The sequence below is a fragment of the Podarcis gaigeae genome, assembly GCF_964106915.1.
Source record: "Podarcis gaigeae genome assembly, chromosome: 8".
In the NCBI taxonomy this organism is placed as follows: domain Eukaryota; kingdom Metazoa; phylum Chordata; class Lepidosauria; order Squamata; family Lacertidae; genus Podarcis; species Podarcis gaigeae.
In genome coordinates this window covers 89464865-89487743 of record NC_139684.1, presented here as the reverse complement: position 1 = coordinate 89487743, position 22879 = coordinate 89464865, and the positions used below count along the sequence as shown (strand labels likewise).

At 47.0% G+C, this 22879-nt stretch overlaps 1 protein-coding gene across 5 annotated transcripts in view; it reads right to left on the bottom strand.

Moving 5' to 3' along the window:
* Positions 1 to 19909, bottom strand: part of LOC310851462 (transmembrane protein 87A-like) — a gene marked incomplete at its 5' end in the record, with an annotated part of 33830 nt that extends 13921 nt beyond the window's left edge. For 4 of the 5 annotated variants that reach the window (XM_083753909.1, XM_083753911.1, XM_083753910.1 and 1 more), the window contains 10 exons: positions 492 to 591; positions 1324 to 1507; positions 2619 to 2683; positions 4152 to 4248; positions 6460 to 6636; positions 8944 to 9012; positions 10089 to 10199; positions 11297 to 11388; positions 13902 to 13968; positions 19751 to 19909. In XM_083753909.1, coding sequence (XP_083610035.1) covers positions 492 to 591; positions 1324 to 1507; positions 2619 to 2683; positions 4152 to 4248; positions 6460 to 6636; positions 8944 to 9012; positions 10089 to 10199; positions 11297 to 11388; positions 13902 to 13968; positions 19751 to 19909 — 1121 coding nt within the window. The remainder of the gene's footprint in view (positions 1 to 491; positions 592 to 1323; positions 1508 to 2618; positions 2684 to 4151; positions 4249 to 6459; positions 6637 to 8943; positions 9013 to 10088; positions 10200 to 11296; positions 11389 to 13901; positions 13969 to 19750) is intronic. The other variant, XM_083753913.1, reaches the window with a different exon arrangement.
* Between the last annotated feature and the right edge of the window lie 2970 nt (positions 19910 to 22879).

Sequence of the window (22879 nt, the reverse complement as noted above, 5' to 3'; positions counted from 1 at the left end):
GACACTGAGGTCCAGCGCCGAGGGCCTTCTGGCGGTTCCCTCATTGTGAGAAGTGAGGTTACAGGGAACGAGGCAGAGGGCCTTTTCGGTGGTGGCACTATCTGACGTTTAGAAGACATCTGAAGGCAGCCTTATTTAGGGAAGCTTTTAATGTTTAATAGGTTTTTGTGTTTTTGTGTTTTGTTGGAAGCCTCCCAGAGTGGCTGGGGAGACCCCGCCAGATGGGCGGGGTATAGATAATAAATTTATTATTATTATTATTATTATTATTATTATTATTATTATTATTATTATTATTAGACAACTGGCTGCCCCACATGCTTTCTCCCCTAGCCCCAGCCGAGGTTCTCCATGAGGTCTTCCCCATCGCAGGAAAATTAACTGGCGACATCAGGTACTGCAGTTGGGGCCTTCTGCACACCAAGCAGGTGTCCTCCGCCGCTTTGGCCCAGGGGTTGGACCCCCTCCCTCTCCCTGGCCGACACACTCACTTGACGATGCCGTATCCCAGGCTAGCGATGATGACCAGCACCCGGGCCAGCATCCTCTTCACAGCACACAGGACCTCGGCAAATATCACCGCCCCTTGAACTGGAAAGCAGAAGCAGAGAAGGCGCCGTTTTGAGAGAAGGCAGAGGCTGTGAAAATGCAGGGCAGACCCTGTAGACAGGAACCAGAAACTTCCTGCAAGGTCCAAGGCGTTCCCCAACCTGCGGCCCTCCAGATGTTTTGGGACTACAACTCCCATCATCCCTGATGAAGTCTGAAACATCTGGGTGGGGTTAAGCCTGGAGAAGGGTAGTTTAGACCAGGCATAGGCAAACTTGGCCCTCCAAATGTTTTGGGACTACAACTCCCATCATCCCTAGCTAACAGGACCAGTAGCCAGGGGATGATGGGAGTTGTAGTCCCAAAACATTTGGAGGGCTGAAGGTTGGGTGTTCCTGGTCCACACCATACATTTAAAGCTCCACGGTGCTGCTTTAAATGGTCATGGCGGCTTCCCCCAAGGAATCCTGGGAACTGTGAGTGTGTTGTGTGTGTGTGTGTGTGTGTGTGTGTGTACAGTCATACCTCAGGTTACAGACGCTTCAGGTTGCGGTTTTCGGGTTACGGACTGCCGAAACCCAGAAGGGGTTACTTGCTGGTTTGGGGGGTTGCGCATGCGCAGAAGCGCCGAATTGCAACCCGCACATGCGCAGACCCGCCGCTGCAGGTTGCGAACGCTGCGGGTTGCGAGCGTGCATCCCGCACGGATCCCGTTCGCAACCTGAGTGCCCGCTGTATTGCAAAGCCCGTCGCTATCAGCAAGTCCCCACTGACCTGAGGTCCCTTGACTCTGGATGCTCTGGAACTCAGCGTAGAAGACGGCCTTCTCTAGCATTCCCAAGAGGATGACACCGCCAATCCAGAACTGGATGCGAAGGATGTCTCGCCAGTAGCAGGCCAGCAGGACCAGCCAGAGGACCCCGTAAAGCACGTAGACAATGCACATCACCATGTAGAACTACGGGGGGGGGGGGAGAGGAAAGGGCAGGAGAGGGATGAGGCTGGAGGAGCAGCAGCAGCAACAAGCTCTGCCGGGGCAGCAAAAACAGGGCCCTCCGGACCTTGCTGGACTACAACTCCCATCATCCATGGCGACCGGGCCACACTGGATAGAATCATAGAGTTGGAAGAGACCCCAAGGGCCATCGAGTCCAACCCCCTGCCAAGCAGGAAACACCATCAGAGCACTCCTGACATATGGTTGTCAAGCCTCTGCTTCAAGACCTCCAAAGAAGGAGACTCCACCACACTCCTGGGCAGCAAATTCCACTGTCGAACAGCTCTTACGGTCAGGAAGTTCTTCCTAATGTTTAGGTGGAATCTTCTTTCTTGTAGTTTGGAGCCATTGCTCCATGTCCGCTTCTCTGGAGCAGCAGAAAACAACCTTTCTCCCTCCTCTATGTGACATCCTTTTATATATTTGAACATGGCTATCATATCACCCCTTAACCTCCTCTTCTCCAGGCTAAACCTGCCCAGCTCCCTTAGCCGTTCCTCATAAGGCATCGTTTCCAGGCCTTTGACCATTTTGGTTGCCCTCCTCTGGACACGTTCCAGTTTGTCAGTGTCCTTCTTGAACTGTGGTGCCCAGAACTGGACACAGTACTCCAGGTGAGGTCTGACCAGAGCAGAATACAGTGGCACTATTACTTCCCTTGATCTAGATGCTATACTCCTATTGATGCAGCCCAGAATTGCATTGGCTTTTTTAGCTGCCGCGTCACACCAGTTCCATGCTGGGAACTGTAGTCCCAACACCTGGCTACTGACACGGTATATAGAAATGGGTCGAGGCAGGAATCCTGACACAGCGCCAACTACTGGACAGAGGTGTCTTGGCCACTGTACTCGGCTAGCTTCCAGGCTTGACTACTGCCATGCGCTCTACGTGGGGCTGCCCTTGGAGACAACTCAAAAAATTTGATTGGTCCAAAGCGCATCATTGCCCGGGGTCTCTTTGTTTTGAAACAGCTGCGCTGGTTGTCGGTCTCTCTGAGCTGCCCGCCGGACCCCACACACAGCATCGGCGAGTCCCACAGGGGGGACCCATGGGGAGGAAAAGAACTCACCACCATCAGAGGCCACTCGGAGGCAGAGATGTACTGGTGGTCAGGATGCTTCATCTGCACGTCAACTGAAAGTTGGAGGGGGAAAGGAGACAGGTGAGCGGAAGGGGCTACGGGAGAGGAAGCACCAAAATTCTGACACGCTTTTCCCACACAAAAGGTGGCAAACATATAACCTCAGTCCTGGAAGAGTTCCAAGCTAAACTGCCAGCACAGCTATTATACGGGGCTCAGATTTGGACAGGAACTCACCTTGGGTCTACGGAAGCTGTCCAGTCAAAGCTCTTAAGGCCAATTTCCTCTGTCCCCCCATGTCCCAAACACATCATTGCACCTCGAGGCTAATCTTCCCTTGGTAGAATTATGGATCTGGCGTAGGGCACTTAACTATTGGCTTCGCCTAAACTCAAATCCCCCCAGTCTAATATCCCTCGTGCTGCAAGATCCCAAAAGTGCCTGGACTAATACTGTCTGTCAAAAACTTCACTCCTGTGTTTTATCACCGCAACAGCCACTCACTGTGGGTTTTAGTCGAGCAAACAGTCTAATTTGTCAGAGCCTAAATGATATCGAGCGTCAGAACAACTTGGCCTCAATAAGGAATTTTTTGCCCATGGCATGACTATTTTACACCTTCCCATTTCGACTCTCTGGCACCCTACCTGCATAACCAAGCAACCCTAAAATATAGACAAAACAAAAAATTCCTTCCAGTAGCACCTTAAAGACCAACTAAGTTAGTTCTAGGTATGAGCTTTCGTGTGCATGCACACTTCTTCAGGTACCTTCAGATACGAAAGCTCATACCTAGAACTAACTTAGTTGGTCTTTAAGGTGCTACTGGAAGGAATTTTTTGTTTTGACTATGGCAGACCAACACGGCTACCTATCTGTAACTAAAATATAGACGCATTTTTACTCTCGCAAGATTGAACGTCTTGCCCTTGGCTGGACTTGAGGGACGATTCCAAGAGATTCCACACGAGAAACACTTATGTCCCTGTGGAGATGGCAGTACCGAATCAAGGACACATGCCCTTCTGGCTTGCACTCTTGATAAAGACTTGAGGAATGAGAATATCACCCCTCTTTTATTGTCAATTCTGGGTCGCCCAGCCACTGCCCCAGTGTCCTTCCTCTTGGCAGATCAAGATGAGCAGGTGACAGCAAAGGCTGCAAGGTTTTTAGCTGGGGCAATCAAAATAAGGTCCACCGTTTGACTGCTGATTCAAAACCCCAAAATGTATTTGATATAATTGATGTTTTTATTTCTATTCTTTGTATACTGTATTGTATAAATCTGATTTTTTTTATTACTATTTTTAAAAAACTCATTGATTTTTATCCACCCTGCATTATACACAACAGAACTGGAAAACAAAGCCCATCTCTTCACCCAAGTACCTAATGCCAGGCACAGAACAGCCTGGGTCGTTTCTCGCGCGAAGGCAAAGCTTTCCCCACCGACTCAAACGCCGCTCCGCTGACTAATCTCAACCCTGGCCGCCCACGGAAAAGCTGCGCCGTTTCACTCACTTTTGATCTCCCAGTTAGGAGATGGGATCTTGTTGCTGAAGATCCTGAGGATGAAGACATAAGGCCCGTCCTCCCAGGTCACGGCGACAGTCGAAACCTGGAAGGAACCCCCCGGAAAAACACCCCGGGTCAGCCAAGGTTCTGGCACTGCTGCCGGAATTCATGGAAACTTCGAAGCTGTGCCAAACCTGCACCCACCCCATCCTTCCTCCCCCCCCCCCCTAGTTCCTTGCTGCTGGATTTGTGGCACAGAGGCAGAAGAACGTAACTTAAAGAAAACAAAAGAGATTATTGTGGACTTTAGGAAGTGTAAATTGAATATTCAGCCACTCATTATTGAGGGGAAGTGTGTGGAAGAGGTCTCAGTGTTTCGATTTCTGGGAATGGAGTTGAGAGGTGACGTAACCTGGAGAGAAAACAGTAAAGACCTGATGAAGAGAGCACAGCAGAGGTTATATTTTCTGAGAATCCTCCGGAAAAACAATCTCTCAAAGGACCTGTTGGTGGCATTTTACCACTGTACTGTGGAGAGTGTATTAACTTATGGTCTGTGTGTGTGGCTTGGGAGCTGCACGGTCAGGGGAAAAACAATGCTGTCCAGGGTTGTAAACACTGCGGAGAGAATAATTGGGTGCCCTCTTCCCACCTTGGATCAAATCTATGCTTCCAGGTGCCATAAGAAAGCTGCAGAGATAGCGCAGGATAGTGCACACCCCGGAAATTATCTCTTTCAGCTTCTGCCTTCTGGAAGAAGGTACAGGGTTATAAAGGCCAGGACCAGCCGCCTGAGAAACAGTTTCTATCCAAATGTGATTTTGGTTCTAAAAGCAGTGGAAGGTAGTCTCTATGGAAGTATATGGTATTTAATTATGAGGTATCAGAGTTTTTAGGGGGCTAACCAGGCTGGGATAGCAGGCTTGTTGGTTTTGAATGTCTGATGTAGATTTTTCAATTTCATTGTTCTGTATGGGGCAATGACAATAAAGATTATTGTATCATATCGTATCGTATTATATCATAACAGGAGAAGGGCCTCCTGGATCAGGCCGTTGGCCAATTTAGTCCAGCATCCTGTTCTCACAGCGGCCAACCTGCCACTTCCAGGAAACTGAAAGCAGGATCCGTGCACAAGAGAAACTCTCCCCACAACTGGGACTCAGAAGCGTTGCTGCCCCAATCGAGGAGGGCGTGGCACAGCCATCATGGAAACAGCCTTTGGCAGCCCTCCCCCTCCATGAATTTGCCCCATCCTCTTTGAAAAGCCATCCCGGTGGCAGGGAGTTCCACGGTTCAACTATTGAGTGAATAAGTGAATAGCGACGTTCTTTTCCCTGTCCTGAATCTTCCGACTCTCAGCTTTGTTTGACGCCCCCAAATTCTAGTGTTGCCGGTGTTACAAGAAAGCAAGGGTCTTTTTTCTCAACCCCTGCATCCCTAGCCCATGCGTAATTTTATAAGCTTCTTCATCGGCTCTACCTCGCCTTTCTCTAAACGAAAAGTCCCAGAGGCTGCAAACTTGATCCCTCGATTGTTTCGGTCGCCCTTTCCCCAAACCTACTATGCCCTTTTCTGGACGTGGGGCCACCAGAACTGAACACAGAAGAGCAGAACTGCACAATAGCCCCATAATATCTAGGGGTCGCAGGTTGCCCACCTCCTTGGAGTTGCCAGGGGTGCAAAGAAGATGCCCCTGCCACCTTTGCAAGCAGAGAAAACTCCTGATGAACTAGAGGGCAGGATTGGGCACAGCTGTTACTAAACAAGGAACCAGGAGCATGCCATTTTTACCACCTACTAACCTCTAGCATCTTAAAAAGCAGAGACATCACCTTGCCAACAAAGGTCCGTATAGTTCAAGCTCTGATTTTCCCAGTAGTGATGTATGGAAGTGAGAGCTGGACCATCAAGAAGGCTGATCGCCGAAGAATGGATGCTTTTGAGTTATGGTGCTGGAGGAGACTCTTGAGAGTCCCATGGACTGCAAGAAGATCCAACCTCTCCATTCTGAAGGAAATCAGCCCTGAGTGCTCACTGGAAGGACAGATCCTGAAGCTGAGGCTCCAAGACTTTGGGCACCTCCTGAGAAGAGAAGACTCCCTGGAAAAGACCCTGATGTTGGGAAAGATGGAGGGCACAAGGAGAAGGGGACGGCAGAGGACGAGATGGTGGGACAGTGTTCTCGAAGCTACCAGCATGAGTTTGACCAAACTGCGGGAGGCAGTGGAAGACAGGAGGGCTTGGCGTGCTCTGGTCCAGGGGGTCACGAAGAGGCAGACACCACTAAACAACGACAACAACAACAACCAACCTCTAACTTCTGCTTCTTCACCACTGCGCTCTTCGCGGCGCCTTTGTCTTCCTTCTTGTTGGCCGAGGCAGCCGGCTGCGCAACATCCTTGCTCATTTGTGTGGCTCCTGTTTCCTTCCCCACAGCCTCTTCTTCTGCCTGCTTGGGAGCCTCCCTCTTCTTCACTCCCGACTGGGGCTGCGGGCGAAACGGGAAAATGGGCATCAGGAAAAGGGTGGGTGCGCCAACGAAAGGGTGGCATCTCATGGAGGAATCGGTCCACCCACAGCTCTTGCGAGCCACCATGCCTGCAAACTGTAAAGGGTCCCAAGAAGGGGGAAATATCCCTTCTCTCGCTCTCTCTTTTATATATATAAATTTTTATTAGTTTTAACATACCATTTTCAACAGTAATTAAACATGCTTTTACATCTTATTCAATTTTTTTGACTTCCTGTCTGAAAATTTTCCAATCTCATCTCTTAGTATATATTTCTTATTTTCCCTGTTACATTTAAAATTCACAACCCATATCTCTATTCTTTATCTGCTTTGGAGCACCATATATTTCTCCTTACAAAACGTCTTGTAGTCCTACTAGCCTAATGCTCTTCAAATACCCTTCTCTCTCTCTCTCACCCACTGAAAGAGGGGGTCTTAAACAAGAGAAGCTACATCTGGTACCCAGCAGTTAGCGATTTCAGAGAAAATCAGGCAGAACATCCACAGGGCTGCAGCAAAGCCACCGACGATATCTGTTGTTATACCAGGGATGGGGGGAAACTTCTGAGTCTGGCCAGGAAGGGAAGTTTAGGGAAGTTTTTAATGTTTAATCCTGTATTGTGTTTTTAATATTGGGTTGGAAGCCGTCCAGAGTGTCTGGGGAAACCCAGCCAGATGGGCGGGGTATAAATAATAATAATAATAATACACTCATACCTCGGATTAAATGTGCTTCAGGCTGAACGCTTTTGGATTGTGTGCTGCCGCGACCCGGAAGTAACAGAACGCGTTATTTCCAGGTTTTGCCGCTCGCACATGCGCAGATGGTCAAAATGACGTCATGCGCATGCGCAGAAGTGGCGAATCGCGACCCACGCATGCACAGAGGCGGGTTGTGTTCGCTTCTGGATGCGAACGGGGCTCCAGAACGGATCCCGTTCGTATCCAGAGGTACCACTGTATTATTATTATTATTATTATTATTATTATTATTATTATTTTAATGCTACCCTCCAACTCCTATTTGGGACTCTCCCTCAGGCCACACTCCCCCCCCAGCTTTCTCCCCCCTGCCCCCCCCCCCCCGCCTTGAGAGTTTCTTTTTCCTGGATGGACTGCATCCCTGGAATATACTGCTAATAGCTCTGGAGAGGAGAGAGGGGAGTGTTTGAGTATCCATGGAAACTAGCCTACCCCACAATGGTAAAATTTGCACTGCCCACTTTCCTTCTGGCTTTGCCCGCCTCCCCCCCCCCCCGCCATGCTGAATGGTACAGAAACACCCTGCCTATTTAGGGAAGAACCATCTGGCCTAGTGGGAAGATCCACCCCACCACTGAATTTCATTAAAGGCTGGCTTCAGGAGCGCAGTTAAGAGCAGCACTTGAAGAGCTTGCTGGATCCGCCCGATACAGGGCTGCTTGCTTCCAGAAATCCCATAAGGAGAGTAAGACTCTTCCGCCGCTGTTGCTCCATTAATAATAATAAAATAATAAATACATTTTATTTATACCCCGCCCTCCCCAGCCAAGACCGGGCTCTGGGCAGCTAACACCAAATATAAAAACAATTGATTGAAATACAGCTTAAAAAACAAGATTAAAGTACAACATTAAAATGCAGCCTCATTTCAGTAGAAACTCAAATCAAAAACTTTTTGGGGATGAAAATGTCAAATCTTCACCAAGGCCAACCATCCAGACTGGTCCTACGTGGGCCAGAAAAAAGCCAGGGAAGTCCCCAATTAGGAATTCCATCACAGAAGGAGAAAGGAAAAGGGGAAGGGGATCAAGTTGATTCCAAGCCAAAGGCCAGGCGGAACAACTCTGTCTTACAGGCCCTGCGGTAAGAAATCAGATACTGCAGGGCCCTGGTCTCATGAGACAGAGCGTTCCACCAGGCTGAAGCCATCACTGAGAAGGCCCTGGTTCTGCGTGAGGCTAATCTGACTTCCTTAGGGCCCGGGACCTCCAGGGTGTTGCTATTTATGGACCTTAAGGTCCTCCATGGGACATACTGGGAGAGGCGGTCCTGTAGGTACGAGAAAGAACATAAGGAGAGCCTGCAGGATCAGGCCAGGGGCCCGTCTAGTCCAGCATCCTGTCTCCCTTGTGGCAGTGAGTTCCACAGTTTAATGGCCATCCAACCCAACCCCCTCCTTTAAAGCAAGCCTGCAGCCCCTCACTATGTCGTCGGGCAGCAATAACAAGGCCAGGGACTTCTGTCTAGAGTGAGACCACAGTCCCGTTCCCCAGCCCCCCAGTTCCCCGACTCTCCACTGACCGAACTGACCACGCTTTCCTCCTTGAAAGGCTCAAGCTTTTGGGGCTTCGGCAGCTCTGGGAAGTGCAGCTGAAAAAGAAAGGGAGACAGCCGGTTGTTAGCGCCCTGTTCTTTTCTCCCGACAAAAGTCCCTCCACCACGACCCCAATTTGTATTTCCTAAAGGAAAACGCACCCCACATCTCCTAATTTGGGGATAAACCCTTGGCTGCAAAATTGGACCAGATTTCTACCTCTACTTGGTCCAAAGAAAAGCCTCTTTTCCCTCCATGCTCCTCAGGCTTCCTCCCCAAGTAAATAAGAATAATAATAAATTTTATTTATACCCCGCCCTCCCCAGCCCAGGCCGGGCTCAGGGCGGCTAACAACCAATAATAAAAACAAGTTGATTGGAATACAACTTAAAAAACAAGGTTAAATACAACAAAATCCTAATCCTAATCTATTATTTGTACCCCACCCATCAGGCTGGGTTTCCCCAGCCACTCTGGGCAGCTTCCAACATTGGACTAAAATACAATAACCTATTAAACATTAAAAGCTTTCCTACACAGGGCTGCCTTCAGATGTCTTCTAAAAGTTTGGTAGTTATTTTTCTCTTTGACATCTGACGGGAGGGCGTTCCACAGGGCGGGCGCCACCACCGAGAAGGCCCTCTGCCTGGTTCCCTGTAACGTGGCTTCTCGCAGCGAGGGAACCACCAGAAGGCCCTCAGAGCTGGACCTCAGTGTCTGGGCTGAATGATGGAGGTGGAGACATTAAATCATTAAAAGGAAGGAACCAAGGAGAAGCGAAGGGGTCATGATCTTCAGTCCGGAAACCCAAACGTTCGCCGGGTTGCGCTGAGCCAACTGGGCCACGACAATACACACTTTGCCCAAAAGCCGCTTCCCACGTCCGGTTTCCTTTCAAAATCTTTCCTGCTCCGCCAATCACCTTCACCCCGTTAGCGAAGAAGCAGGAACAACGCTTCTCCGCAGGCCGCCCTGGGCTCCCCCCAAATCTTCCTTCCTTCTGCAGACACAAATCCTCTTTCCTGCTCCGTCCAAAGGCCAACCCTCCCCAACGCAGCCGCCTTGCCCGTTAAACCGATCTCGCTCCACCCGCGTCCCAGCGACTTGCCACCCGCCATTTTGCATTCCCCACCTCATTGAGCTGGCTGCACGGGACCAGGGTCGTGTACCAAATGTACTGGCCGCCTCCAGCGACGCTGGCCTCCGTTTCGTGATGGCTCAGGTACTGCTCCGCCTTGGTTTCCTGCGAGGGCAGAAGAGGAACGTGAGAAACGGGTTGTCGAAAAACTAAAAAACGTACATGTGAAGATTTTTTGGGGGGGTAAATATATGACGAATTAAAAAAGATGATGGGGATAACTTTTACTAAAAAAACCCGGAGGCATTTCTCTTAACTATTTTAAATAAAGAGATCCCAAAAACATCTAAGAGAGGTATTCTTGTATGTAACCGCAGCAGCTCGTCTACTTGTGGCCAAGGGATGGAAAGATCACGAGGCTCCAAAAATAACAGATTGGCAAATCAGATTACAGGAATTGGTGGAGACGGCTCAATTGACTAGCAAACTCAGAGGAATCTCAAAGCAGAAATTTGCAGAAAAATGGGGTGGTTATAGAAGATAGGTTCAAAAATACAATAATAGTTTTGACTCTGTGCTGGCATTTGAGTGATAAAGGAACTAAAAGGAGGTGGACAACAATTAAGGATTTATTATGTTTTCAGAATGTATTGGAAAATTTATATAAAAAGGTTTATTGTTTTGTGTACATTCGATTGTAAGATAAAATATATGCCAAGGGACTTGAGAGGAAGTCAAAGTTGAAGAAAAGATTCTGGAAGATGAAAGGGGAAAAAATATTTACTTTCATTATTATCATTTTGTGTGGGTGTCTGCACATATGTGTGTTTTTATATGGAATGTTTGGGAGGAAATAAGACGGTAAATTACAAAGAAACTAAATATTGATGTATGTAATTTTTATTTCTTAATTATATTTTGTGGTAGTATGGTTGTATTGTTTTTAGTAACATTAAATCGTTAAATAAAAAATATTTTTTTAAAAAACAAAAACTAAAAAATTGTGTTCAGGAGCACTGCTGCCTTCAACCACAGAGGCAAAGCACAGATGTCCTGGCTAGCAACCATCGATAGGCTTCTCCTTCACAAATTCGTCAAATGCTCTTTTAAAGCCCCCTATGTTGGTGGCGCTCCTGTGGGAGGGAGTTCCGCAGTCTAACTCTGCATCGCCCACAGACATCCCAGAAGCCCTTGGGGTTCTCAGGGACTCTTCAGCCCGCCCCAGTTCCACCCCACAAGCAAAGAAGGGGCCAGTTGCTCACGTCTATGTAGACCTCGTCGTGGCAGTGGGAGCTGCGGAGGTACCAGGTGATGTTCAGGGACAAATCGGGGGTGACGCAGTTCTTTTCCACAACTGCAAAGGGAAAGAAGCATTAGGCGAAGGAGGGCAGCAAACATCTGGCGCTAACCAGGCGTGAAAATGAACCCTGAACTGCCTTACCTTTGGGGCTAATAATAATAATAAAATTTATTTATACTCCACCCTTCACGGCCAGAGCCGGGCTCAGGGCTGCTAACACCAATAAAATCACAGGAAAAACATAATATGGGGGGAAACAAAAGAAAAAAAACCTAATTTAAAATACAAGTTAAAATGCACCCTCATTTTAAAAGTAGCCTATAAATCAAGACCATAAGGGGAGGGAAACATAAGGCTGAGTCCAAACCAAAGGCCAGGCGGAACAGCTCCAACAAAGATGTCAAATCCCACAGGGGCCTGGTCTCTTGGGACAGAGCGTTCCACCAAGTCGGGGCCAGTACTGAAAAGGCCCTGGCCCTAGCTGAGACCAATCTATCCACCTTGCGACCCGGGACCTCCAAAATGTTATCATTTGTGGACCTTAAGGACCTAAGGCTTTAATTTATTTATCTGTGAATGTGCACACAAACACACACACACGTTACTGCCAACAGCAGGAAAAAATAATGTGTTGTTGGACGGCATAAAGCCAACAATAAAAACACACACCATGAAACAAGTACCGTATATCAAAAGTCAGTAAATCAAACAGAGCTGAATCACTCCTTCGGATAAAGCCTGGGTGAAATTAGAATTGTAGATTTGGAAGGGACCTGCAAAGGTCCTCTAGACCAACCCCCTGCAATAAAGGAATAACAGCTAGAGAATGCATGACAGATGGCCACCAAAGCTCTGCTTAACCTCCAAGGAAGGAGAATTCACCGCCTCCCTAGGGTGTCTGTTCCATGGCTGAGCATCTCTTACAGCCACAAATTTCTTCCGTATGTTTAGTCAGAATCTCCTTTGCTGTCCTGTGAATTCCCTTTTCATGGAGGCGCAGATTGCAGCTATAACAAAGGCGGCGTTTTTTCATCTCCGCCAAGCTCAGCAGTTGGCTCCTTGCCTCTCTTGCCCTGACCTAGCCACTGTGATCCACGCGATGGTCACCTCCAGACTGGATTATTGTAACTCGTTCTACGTGGGGCTGCCCTTGAGACTGACCCAGAAACTCCAGCGGGTGCAGAATGTCGTGGCGAGACTCCTTACGGGGTCCTTGCCGCGGGATCACATTCACCCGGTGCTATACCAGCTGCACTGGCTCCCGGTGGGGTACAGGATCAGGTTTAAGGTGCTGGTTTTGAGCTTTAAAGCCCTATACGGCCTAGGAACCTCGTACCTACGGGACCGCCTCTCCTGGTATGCCCCACAGAGGAACTTAACGGTCTTCAAATAAAAACATCTTTGAGGTCCCAGGGAGATTAGACTGGCCTCCACCAGAGCCTTTTCGGCCTTGGCCCCGACTTGGTGGAATGCTCTGTCACAAGAGACCAGGGCCCTGCGGGACCTGACATCTTTCCGCAGGGCCTGCAAGACGGAGCTATTCCACCAAGGCCTTTGGCCAGGGCACAGTCTGACCCCCTCTCTCCTCTGTAATCCTCACACAACTCTAGCCCAATGGTTGCCATTAATTTGATTCTGAATTGATTTTAGAATGCATTTCAATTAATCGACTGGGATTTTATGTAAACTGTGTTACTTTTATTGCTGTTAGCCGCTCTGAGCCCGGCTTTGGCTGGGGAGGGCGGGATACAAATAATTTATTATTATTATTATTATTCATTGGTTCGGGTCCGACCCTCCGGAGCAGCAGAAGAGAAGCTTGCTCCTTCTTCCACCCTAAGATGGCTGGCAAATAACCTCTCAGTCGTCTCTTCTCCAGGCTAAACAGACCCAGCTCCTTCAACTGTTCCTCATCAGGCTTGGTTTCCACACACCCGATCCTCTTGGCTGCCCCTCTCTGTACACCTTCCAGCTTGTCAATATCTTTCTGAAATTGTGGTACCCAGAACTGGACACAGGACTCCAGGCAAGGTCTGACCAAGCCAGAATAGAGCAGTTCTATGACTTCCTTTGATCTGGACACTAGACTTCTGTTGATGCAGCCTAGAATAGCATTACCTTTTTTATAGCTGCATCACACTGTTAAGCTAAAACCCCTAGATCAGCGGTTCTCAGCCTGTGGGTCCCCAGATGTTGTTGGACTACAACTCCCATCATCCCTGAGCTCTGGCCTTGCTAGCTAGGGGTGATGGGAGTTGTAGTCCAACAACATCTGGGGACCCACAGGTTGAGAAAGGCTGCCCAAGATCCTTTTTGCATCCACTGCTGTCAAGCCAGGTTCCCCTCCATCCTATATCTGAATTGGAGGCCTAAATGCCAGTATTGTGCACCTCAGAGCCACCACGGTAAAGGGCCTGGTTTTAGTGGCAAATAAGACGAACCCTAGGAGCGTATCGTACTACTAAAGCATCTCTCCCAAGGATGGAAGTTTCTCAACAGGAGTGGGACACAAGGTAAGTCTTTGCACAGGTGAGCTGTTTCCCTTTTATAACAGCACCGGAACTTACATTTGAGGATAATCTGGGTGTCCTTAAACATTGTTTTGGGTAAGACAAACAAGGTCTTTGTTTGGTTCTGAAAAAGAAGAGCAAAAATTAATTGATTAGAGACACCCTCGATGTGGCTCATTCCTCCCCAAAATAGTTTCAGGCCCCCACGCAGGGACGTCTCCTCTGATTCTGAATCGCAAAGAAAACAACCACGTAGCCTCAGCAGCATGGCAACTTGCAAGTGGAAAATTTCAGCCTGCTCCTGGGGAGAAAGAGATGCTGAGCGGTGAGGAAACATGAGCAGCCTTGTGTTCCTGGCTGTGGGTTAAATTTCCAAAGAATGCAAGCTCAGAAGGCAGGAATGAAATCCAGGGCGGAGTCACATGCCGCTGGGCAGTTTGGGGCAGGTCACACCCTCAGTCTCCCCATCTGCATTATGGGGATAATACCGACGGCAGAGGACTGAGATGAGAACAGTGCAACACCCAAAATGCACCATATAATGTTCGATAAGCATTGCAGCAGGGTGGGAGGTGGGAGAGACGCAGCTTGTGGGACCAGCAGGTGAGGCAACATATATCACGCCCCCCCCAACTGCTGCAGATCCTAAACCACAACCTGAGGACCATCCATCCCACACACAGAAAGAGTTGCCTGATGTATAGCTGTAAACATTAGGGCCCTCGTATCTACGGGACTGCCTCTCCTGGTATGCCCCGCAGAAGACCTTAAGGTCCATGAATAACCATAGTGTAGAGGTCCCGGGCCCTAAGGAAGTCAGACTATCTTCCACCAGGGCCAGGGCCTTCTCAGTGGTGGCTCCGACCTGGTGAAATGCTCTGTCCAAGGAGACCAGGGCCCTGCAGGATTTAACCTCCTTCCGTCGGGCCTGTAAGACAGAGCTATTCCGCCTCGCCTTTGAATTCAGCCTGATCTTTTATTTCCCTTCCCTTCTCCTTTTATGAAGATCATCCACTCTGAGACCCCACAGATAATTTTCCCCTGGTCTCCTCGCTGGCCCAAGTAGGACCAATTCAGCCAGGTAGCCCTGGAGATTATCTAATTGATTTTTGATTTGTATTGTTATTCATGTTTTTATACTGTATTTTATGCTGCTTTTATAATTAAGTGTTTTAAATTTGTTGTTAGCCGCCCTGAGCCCGGTTTTTGAACCGGGAAGGGCGGGGTATAAATAAAAATTAATTATTGTTATTTATCATTAATGCCCCTCTCTGTTGTCTCAGCTCCACATATTTCTCCTCTTAGCTAAGGATATGAAATTGTGCATCAAAGTTCCAGCTGATCTGCACTACAACTCCCATCATCCCAGCCCATTTGTCCATGCCGGCAGGGGCTGATGGGAGTTGGAGTCCAAAACTCTGGGAGGCCACAAAGGGGGGGGGGAGGCTGATCTGGAACAATAATACTCTGGCAGAGAGAGAAGTACCTTATTTTTTGCTCTATAAGACTCACTTTTTCCCCTCCTAAAAAGTAAGGGGAAAGGTGTGTGCGTCTTATGGAGCGAATGCAGACTGCGCAGCTATCCCAGAAGCCAGAATAGCAAGAGGGATTGCTGCTTTCACTGCGCAGCGATCCCTCTTGCTGTTCTGGCTTCTGAGGTTCAGAATATTTTTTTTCTTGTTTTCCTCCTCCAAAAACTAGGTGCGTCTTATGGTCTGGTGCGTCTTATAGAGCGAAAAATACGGTATTTCCTAACCAGAGATGCTCAAGGCAGAAACTCAGGTTGTTTTCTGTGTTCAAACCTTGCGCCCTGAGACTAAACTCTGGGCTTATTCTGGGACATCCTGAGTTTGCCAGCCATTATTTCCTCTAGCAAAGAAGCAGAGTTGGAAGCAAAAACCACAAACTTGGAACAGCTGCCAAATGGCTGCCCTCCCTAGTTGCAGACACAACTGGCAGTCGACCCATTGCAAACTCCTCTTTTTGGCCTGGAACTCCAGCAGGTGAACTAGGCTTTACTCGCGAGGCAGACTGGAAGCACCTGATCTGCCTTCGCTCTCCGCAAGTCAGGGAAACACAATCATTCAATTGCCCTGAATCAACCTGCTGCCCTCCAGATGTTTTGAGCAGATGTTTGTCTGAAGCCTGAAACATCTGGGTGGGGTCCAGCCTGGAGAAGGGTAGTTTAGACCAGGCATAGGCAAACTCGGCCCTCCAGCTGTTTTGGGACTACAACTCCCACCATCCCTAGGTAGCAGGACCAGTGGTCAGGGTTGATGGGAGTTGTAGTCCCAAAACATCTGGAGGGCCGAAGGTTGGGGATGCCTGGTCCATGCCATACATTCTTGTTCAGGGAAGCTTTTCATGTTTAATAGGTTCTTGTATTTTAGTGTTTTGTTGGAAGCCGCCCAGAGTGGCTGGGGAAACTCAGCCAGATGGGAGGGGTATCAATAAATTATTATTATTATTATTATTATTATTATTATTATTAGCTCTATGGTGCTGCTTTAAACAGTCATGGCGGATTCCCCCAAGGGAACTGCAGTTTTCTCAACTTTGTTAGCCCAAAGGTTTAGACCAACATGGGCGGAATTCACCTGCTACCCAAATCAGCAATGCAACCTGTTTGCCGAGGTATACGAATATTAACTCGGGGGCAAACATTCCACGGGGCTTTATTGTCCCCGAGAACAAAACAGAAGACTGCAGTCTCAAAGGGCAGCCTTTATCTTGCACCTGGGAAACGCAGTTCCAGAAAAACACCTGGCCCAGGACACAGGACTGTGGGCGAGGTTTATGAGCCTGAAGAACGGGGAAAGTAGGCCACAGGAAGAGCATGCATGCGCCCTTCGCCGTCTGCAGCGCCACCGAAAAAAGAAATTGAGGGTGGTGGTTTTTGGGGGTGGGTTGTGTGCTCAGGAAATGAAGAAATAGGTCTCCCCACTTTCTCACATTCAGAGGTAATATCAGGACTTGCGGTGAGAGCGTGAAAGCATTTCCCGCTAGATGCCGCCTCCGCCTGTTAATAAACACTCAGTGTGATTGATTTCTCAAGCGCTTCTTCCATCCTGCCCTCCACCAGCGGCTTTCAGTTAGGGGCGGCCTTTAAATAGAGGAAGACTTCCTTGTTCATAGATCATGGGTAGGCAAACTAAGGCCCGGGGGCCGAATCCAGCCCAATCGGATTCAGCCACGGATTCAGCCTTCTAAATCCGGCCCGCAGACAGTCCGGGAATCAGCATGTTTGTACATGAGTAGAATGTGCCCTTTTATTTAAAATGAATCTCTGGGTTATTTGTGGGGCATAGGAATTCATTCATTACTTTTTTCCCAAAATACAGTCATATCTTGGGTTACAGCCGCTTCAGGTTGTGTGTTTTCGGGTTATGCACCACGCTAAACCCAGAAGTACCGGAACAGGTTACTTCCAGGTTTCGGTGCTCGCACATGCGCCAAACCACTAAATTGCGCTTTGCGCATAAGCACCAAATTGCAACCCACACATGCGCAGAGGCGGCACTGCGGGTTGCGAACGTGCCACCTGCACGGATCACGTTCGCAACCCCAGTATCCACTGTATAGTCCGGCCCCCCACAAGATCCGAGGGACAGCGGACCGGCCCCCTGCTGGAAAAGTTTGCTGACCGCTGTCATAGACGGTATAATCTGCCCATTCCCATCCCTGAAACAACCCCAAAGACAGGAGACCTTCGGGTCTTTTTCTTGCTCAAGGAAGTTCACCCCCCCCCCCATCTTGCTACCCACCTTAAAATCCCTCTGCCTTCTATGGAATGAGATCCTTTAAGACCCAAAAGAGGGGTGCAGACTTTTCTTATCTCCTCCCCTCTTCCAACCTGCCCTGCCCAACTTTTCCCCAAACATGCACAACACCCCCCCCCCAAAAAAAAACCGGTGTCCACAACAGGATTCAGAAATGGTTCACTCCTAGATCTGTTAGCACAGTGCCCCCAGAGGGAAAACTCTTCACATGCTCCAATGGGGTGAATGGCAACCACTACTATCACCCATGTAAGTAGACCTGGTGCCTTCAATGACATGGACCAGGCACAGGCAAACTCCGGCCCTCCAAATGTTTGGGACTACAGTTCCCATCATCCCTGACCACTGGTGCTGTTAGCTAGGGATGATGGGAGTTGTAGTCCCCAACATCTGGAGGGCCGGAGTTTGTCTATGCCTGACATGGACAAAGTGAGGAGGACTGAGAATCAACTTGGTTCCCTCCCCCTCCTTCTTTTTTCCTTCTGTAGTGGAACTCCTATTTAGGGACTTCCCTGGCTTTTTTCTGGCCCATGTAGGACCAGTCTGGATAGTTAGGCTTCGTGAAGATTTGACGTTTTCATCCCCAAAAAAGTTTTTGATTGAGTTGATTGAAATGAGGCTGCATTTTAATGTTTTGATGTTGTTTCAATCTTGTTTTTTAAGCTGCATTTCAATCAATTGTTTTTGGTGTCAGCCGCCCTGAGTCCTGTCTTGGCTGGGGAGGGCGGGGTATAAATAAAATTTATTATTATTATTATTATTATTATTATTATTATTATTATGTGTCCTGCAGATGCCCCAACAGACAAGAAGGGCAGGACAAGAAGGGAGGGGATCACAAGATCCCCAGCAGGGATCGGCCGCTGAATGTTGGTCAGGAACAAGGCCATTATTCTTATTATTATCCCCACATACATTTGGGGCCCCTGGTCCAGACTCGACTCTGCTCCTCTCCTCCTAATGGCCGCTGAAGATCAGGCCTGCTCTGGTTTGGCTTCTTGGTCACACCGCAACGTGACAAGCGGTTGCCGATGGGCTGCCTGTTTATTCTGAGGAATTTTAATTCAAACACACACATTGGAATATAACTAAATTATTATTATTATTATTATTATTATTATTATTATTATTAGGGTGCATTCATGACAACGCCGGCTATTTTCCTCTCCAAGGCCATTATGTTATATTATTTTTATTAAGTTTCTAAGCCACTCTTCATCCGAGGAGCACAGGATGCTTTACCATATAAGAACACAAAAATAAGCACCGTGGTATACAAACAATAACAAGGGCCCCACATTAATGATATAAAGGTTAATTTTGAAAGCCATGCGGCGGGAGGAAAGGAAGGTGACAGGCTTTAAAGAGCCAGGGATGTAAAGTGGGGTGTTATGATTTGAACGTATATTATAAAATGGAAATTAAATAAGAACCCCACATTATTATATTAAAGTTAATATCAACAAGCATTATATTAAGTATACTATATTATACCACACTATGTATTAATTATAATACATTGACTGTATTACAATACCATTTTACTAACATAGTGAGTTGTATTGCCTATTATATTAATATTAACCTTTATTAAATGTACTATATTATGCCACACTATGCATTAATTATTCTATATTGACTATACCGTATTAAATGCATTAATTGCATATTGTATTAATGACACATTAACCCTTATTAATTGTCCTATATTATGCCACACTATGTATTAATTACACTATATTGACTATATCATATTGACCATACCGTATTAAACGGCATTAATTGCATGTTGTATTAATGACACATTAACCCTTATTAAGTATACTATATTATGCCACACTATGTATTAATTACACTATAGTGACTATACTGTATTAAACTGCATTAATTGCCTATTATACTAACATTAACCCTTCTTAATTGTCCTATATTATGCCACACTATACATTAATTACACTATATTGACTTTACTATATTGGATATACCGTATGAAACTGCATTAATTGCCTGTTATACTAACATTCCCCCGTATTAATTGTCCCATGTTATGCCACGCTATGCCTCCCTTCCCTTCCCTTCCCGCGCCCCCCCCCGGTTAACCCCTTCGCGCCCGGGCCCCTCACTCACCCCCCGGGCGTCGAGGCTCCAGCGGCCGGGCTGGGAGGCGGCCCCCTGGGCGGGCCGGGGCGCCAGGGCGGCCCCGCCGAGCAGCAGCAGCAGCGCCAGCCGGAGCAGCGGGAGCCCGGGCGGCCCCACGCAGCGCGCCAGGCGCCCACCCGACGCCATCCTCTTCCGGAACCCGGCGTCACGTGGGAGGCGGGGCGGGGCCGAGGGGAGGGAAGGAGGAAGAGGCTCCTCCTCCCTGGGCCAGGCAAGGGAGCGGGGGGAAAGAGGCCGCCCCGGGAAGGAACGAAGAAGGCGCCAGGGAGGGAGGGAGGGAGGGAGAGAGGGATAGACAGACAGACAGACAGACAGACAGATCAATAGATAGATAGAAAGAATTGGGCAGAGGGAGAGAAACCAGTGCTGGAATTTCGTACAAGCTCAACAAGCTCTAGCTTAGGGCCCCACTCTCTTGGGGGCCCCCCAAAAATTGGGTTAAGAAGGATGAGAGATTTGAAAATAATTGGGCACCATAAAATTTGGTGAAAGGACTGTGAGAATGAGTGAATTTTATGATAAAAATAAACTATGAATAAATACTATGGTAAGATTAGAGATCGAAGATCTAGATAAAACTATTCAAAGTTGGGGACAAAATATTGGAAAAGTGTATAATAAGAATGGAAACAGGGTGATAAATTGCTGGTTAAAGCTCTATAAATTTGGAAAGTAGGAGTGAGAGACGTGAGGAGGTCCAATAGTGAAGAAAAGTTGGTTATTATAAGATGTTAAACTTTATGCTGGTTTCTATTTTTCTTTTTTGTTTGTTTTTTGCTATGTTGTTTCTTCTTTCTATTGTAATAAAAAAACCCTTAATAAAAATTTATATATATAAAAAAAAATTAAAGGACAAAAAACTGGATGTACATTTCCAAAATATACATATAATATTAAGTTTGTTATGAGTAAAAATCATTTTAAGTTAGATCTTTATTCTTCTTCTTCTTAATAATAATAATAATAATAATAATTTTACTTCTATACCAAGCTGTGGGACACAGGTGGCGCTGTGGGTTAAACCACATAGCCTAGGACTTGCTAATCAGAAGGTCAGTGGTTCAAATCCCCGCGAAGGAGTGAGCTCCCGTTGCTCGGTCCCTGCTCCTGCCAACCTAGCAGTTCGAAAGCACGTCAAAGTGCAAGTAGATAAATAGGTACCGCTCTGGCGGGAAGGTAAACGGCATTTCCGTGCGCTGCTCTGGTTCGCCAGAAGCGGCTTAGTCATGCTGGCCACATGACCCGGAAGCTGTCTGCGGACAAACGCCGGCTCCCTCAGCCATTAATAATAATAATAATAATTTATTATTTATACCCCACCCATCTGGCTGGGTTTCCCCAGCCACTCTGGGCGGCTTCCAACAGAATATTAAAATACAATAATCTATTAAACATTAAAAGCTTCCCTAAAGAGGGCTGCCTTCAGACGTCTTCTAAAAGTCTGGTAGTTGTTGTTCTCTTTGACATCTGGTGGGAGGGCGTTCCACAGGACAGGTGCCACTACCGAGAAGGCCTTGTTCCCTGTAACTTGGGTTCTCGCAGTGTAACTTGACTTCTTGCAGTAAAGCGAGATGAGTGCTGCAACCCCAGAGTCGTCCGTGAGTGGACCTAACGGTCAGGGGTCCTTTACCTTTATATCAACCTATACCCAAAGGTCATTTCATTACTGTATTAATATACTTCCTTTTAATTGTATTTCACTGTTAATATACTTCTTCTTAATTGTATTTCAGTCCAACAATTACTTTGATAAAACACATATTTTGCCATGTGCAAACGGCTTTAGATACCTATGAGGTCCATAAATTACCATCTAGCATCTATTCAACACAAAAAACAGCAGCAATTTGTTGTTGACAAAGGACAGCTGGACATAGAAAGGTGGTCAGGGATGATGGGAATTGTAGTCCCAAAACATCGGGAGGGTTGAGATTGACTATGCCTGATTAAGAGCAATCCCTTCTTGTCTAAACTCTCCTGCACCAGGTCACCAACTGGCTTCCAGGGCCCTTGTGAAACCATGTAACATTTAAGCCACTTAAAAACAACCTGGCAACTTTGTGTAACTATGTATAAAACTCCATTGAAAGTTGATTTAAAAGAAACATGACAATTGTTATGTTATTTGGCATGGTTTTATTGCTCATACGAAGAATGAAGCACATGGAAAGGGCAGACCTACAGCATGCTTGTACAACTTTGTCTTATCATGTGATAAAGTAGAGAGAGAAATAACAATGAAATAACTGCAATAATAGGAAATTGGTTTATTACGATTGACCCAATTCAAATCTGAAGTGGGTTTTTCCAAGCATGTGCAGATATTCCTTATGATGCCTCATTGCCCTGTTTCAGATAGGTATCTGTGTCGGTCGGAAGCAGTCGAAATAATAATAATAATAATAATAATAATAATAATAAATTGTCCAGTAGCACCTTAGAGACCAACTAAGTTTGCTCTGGGTATAAGCTTTCATGTGCAGGCACACTTCTCCAGAACACTTATACGCAGAACAAACTTAGTTGGTCTCTAAGGTGCTACTGGACATTTTTTTTATTTTTTTTATTTATTTCATTGCCCTGCATTGCATTGATTTTTTAAAAAATTGTTTTTAAGTCATACTTTTTGCATATTGAGTTGCCTTTGTATTTACAATTGCACCAAAAGTTCAATAAAAAATAATTGGGCGGGGGGTTGCAGAGCCAGGCAGAGGCCCTGGCCAGGTAGAAAATGTGCCCCCCCTTTTTACCCTGGGGTTAACTGAAGTCTTATAAATAATTTTCACCAAAGTTATGCTGACAAATAATTTTATTTCAAGGTTTGAACTGTATCTGCATATAAAGACAAATTGGAAAATATAGATACACAATAGTGCTTTTAAAAATACATAAGGAAAAGGATTATTTTAAGTATTTACATTTAAAAATGTTTTCAAGCTCAGCTTCAAAAAAACGAAGATCATGGCCACTGGTCCCATCACCTCCTGGCAAATAGAAGGGGAAGAAATGGAGGCAGTGAGAGATTTTACTTTCTTGGGCTCCATGATCACTGCAGATGGTGACAGCAGCCACGAAATTAAAAGACGCCTGCTCCTT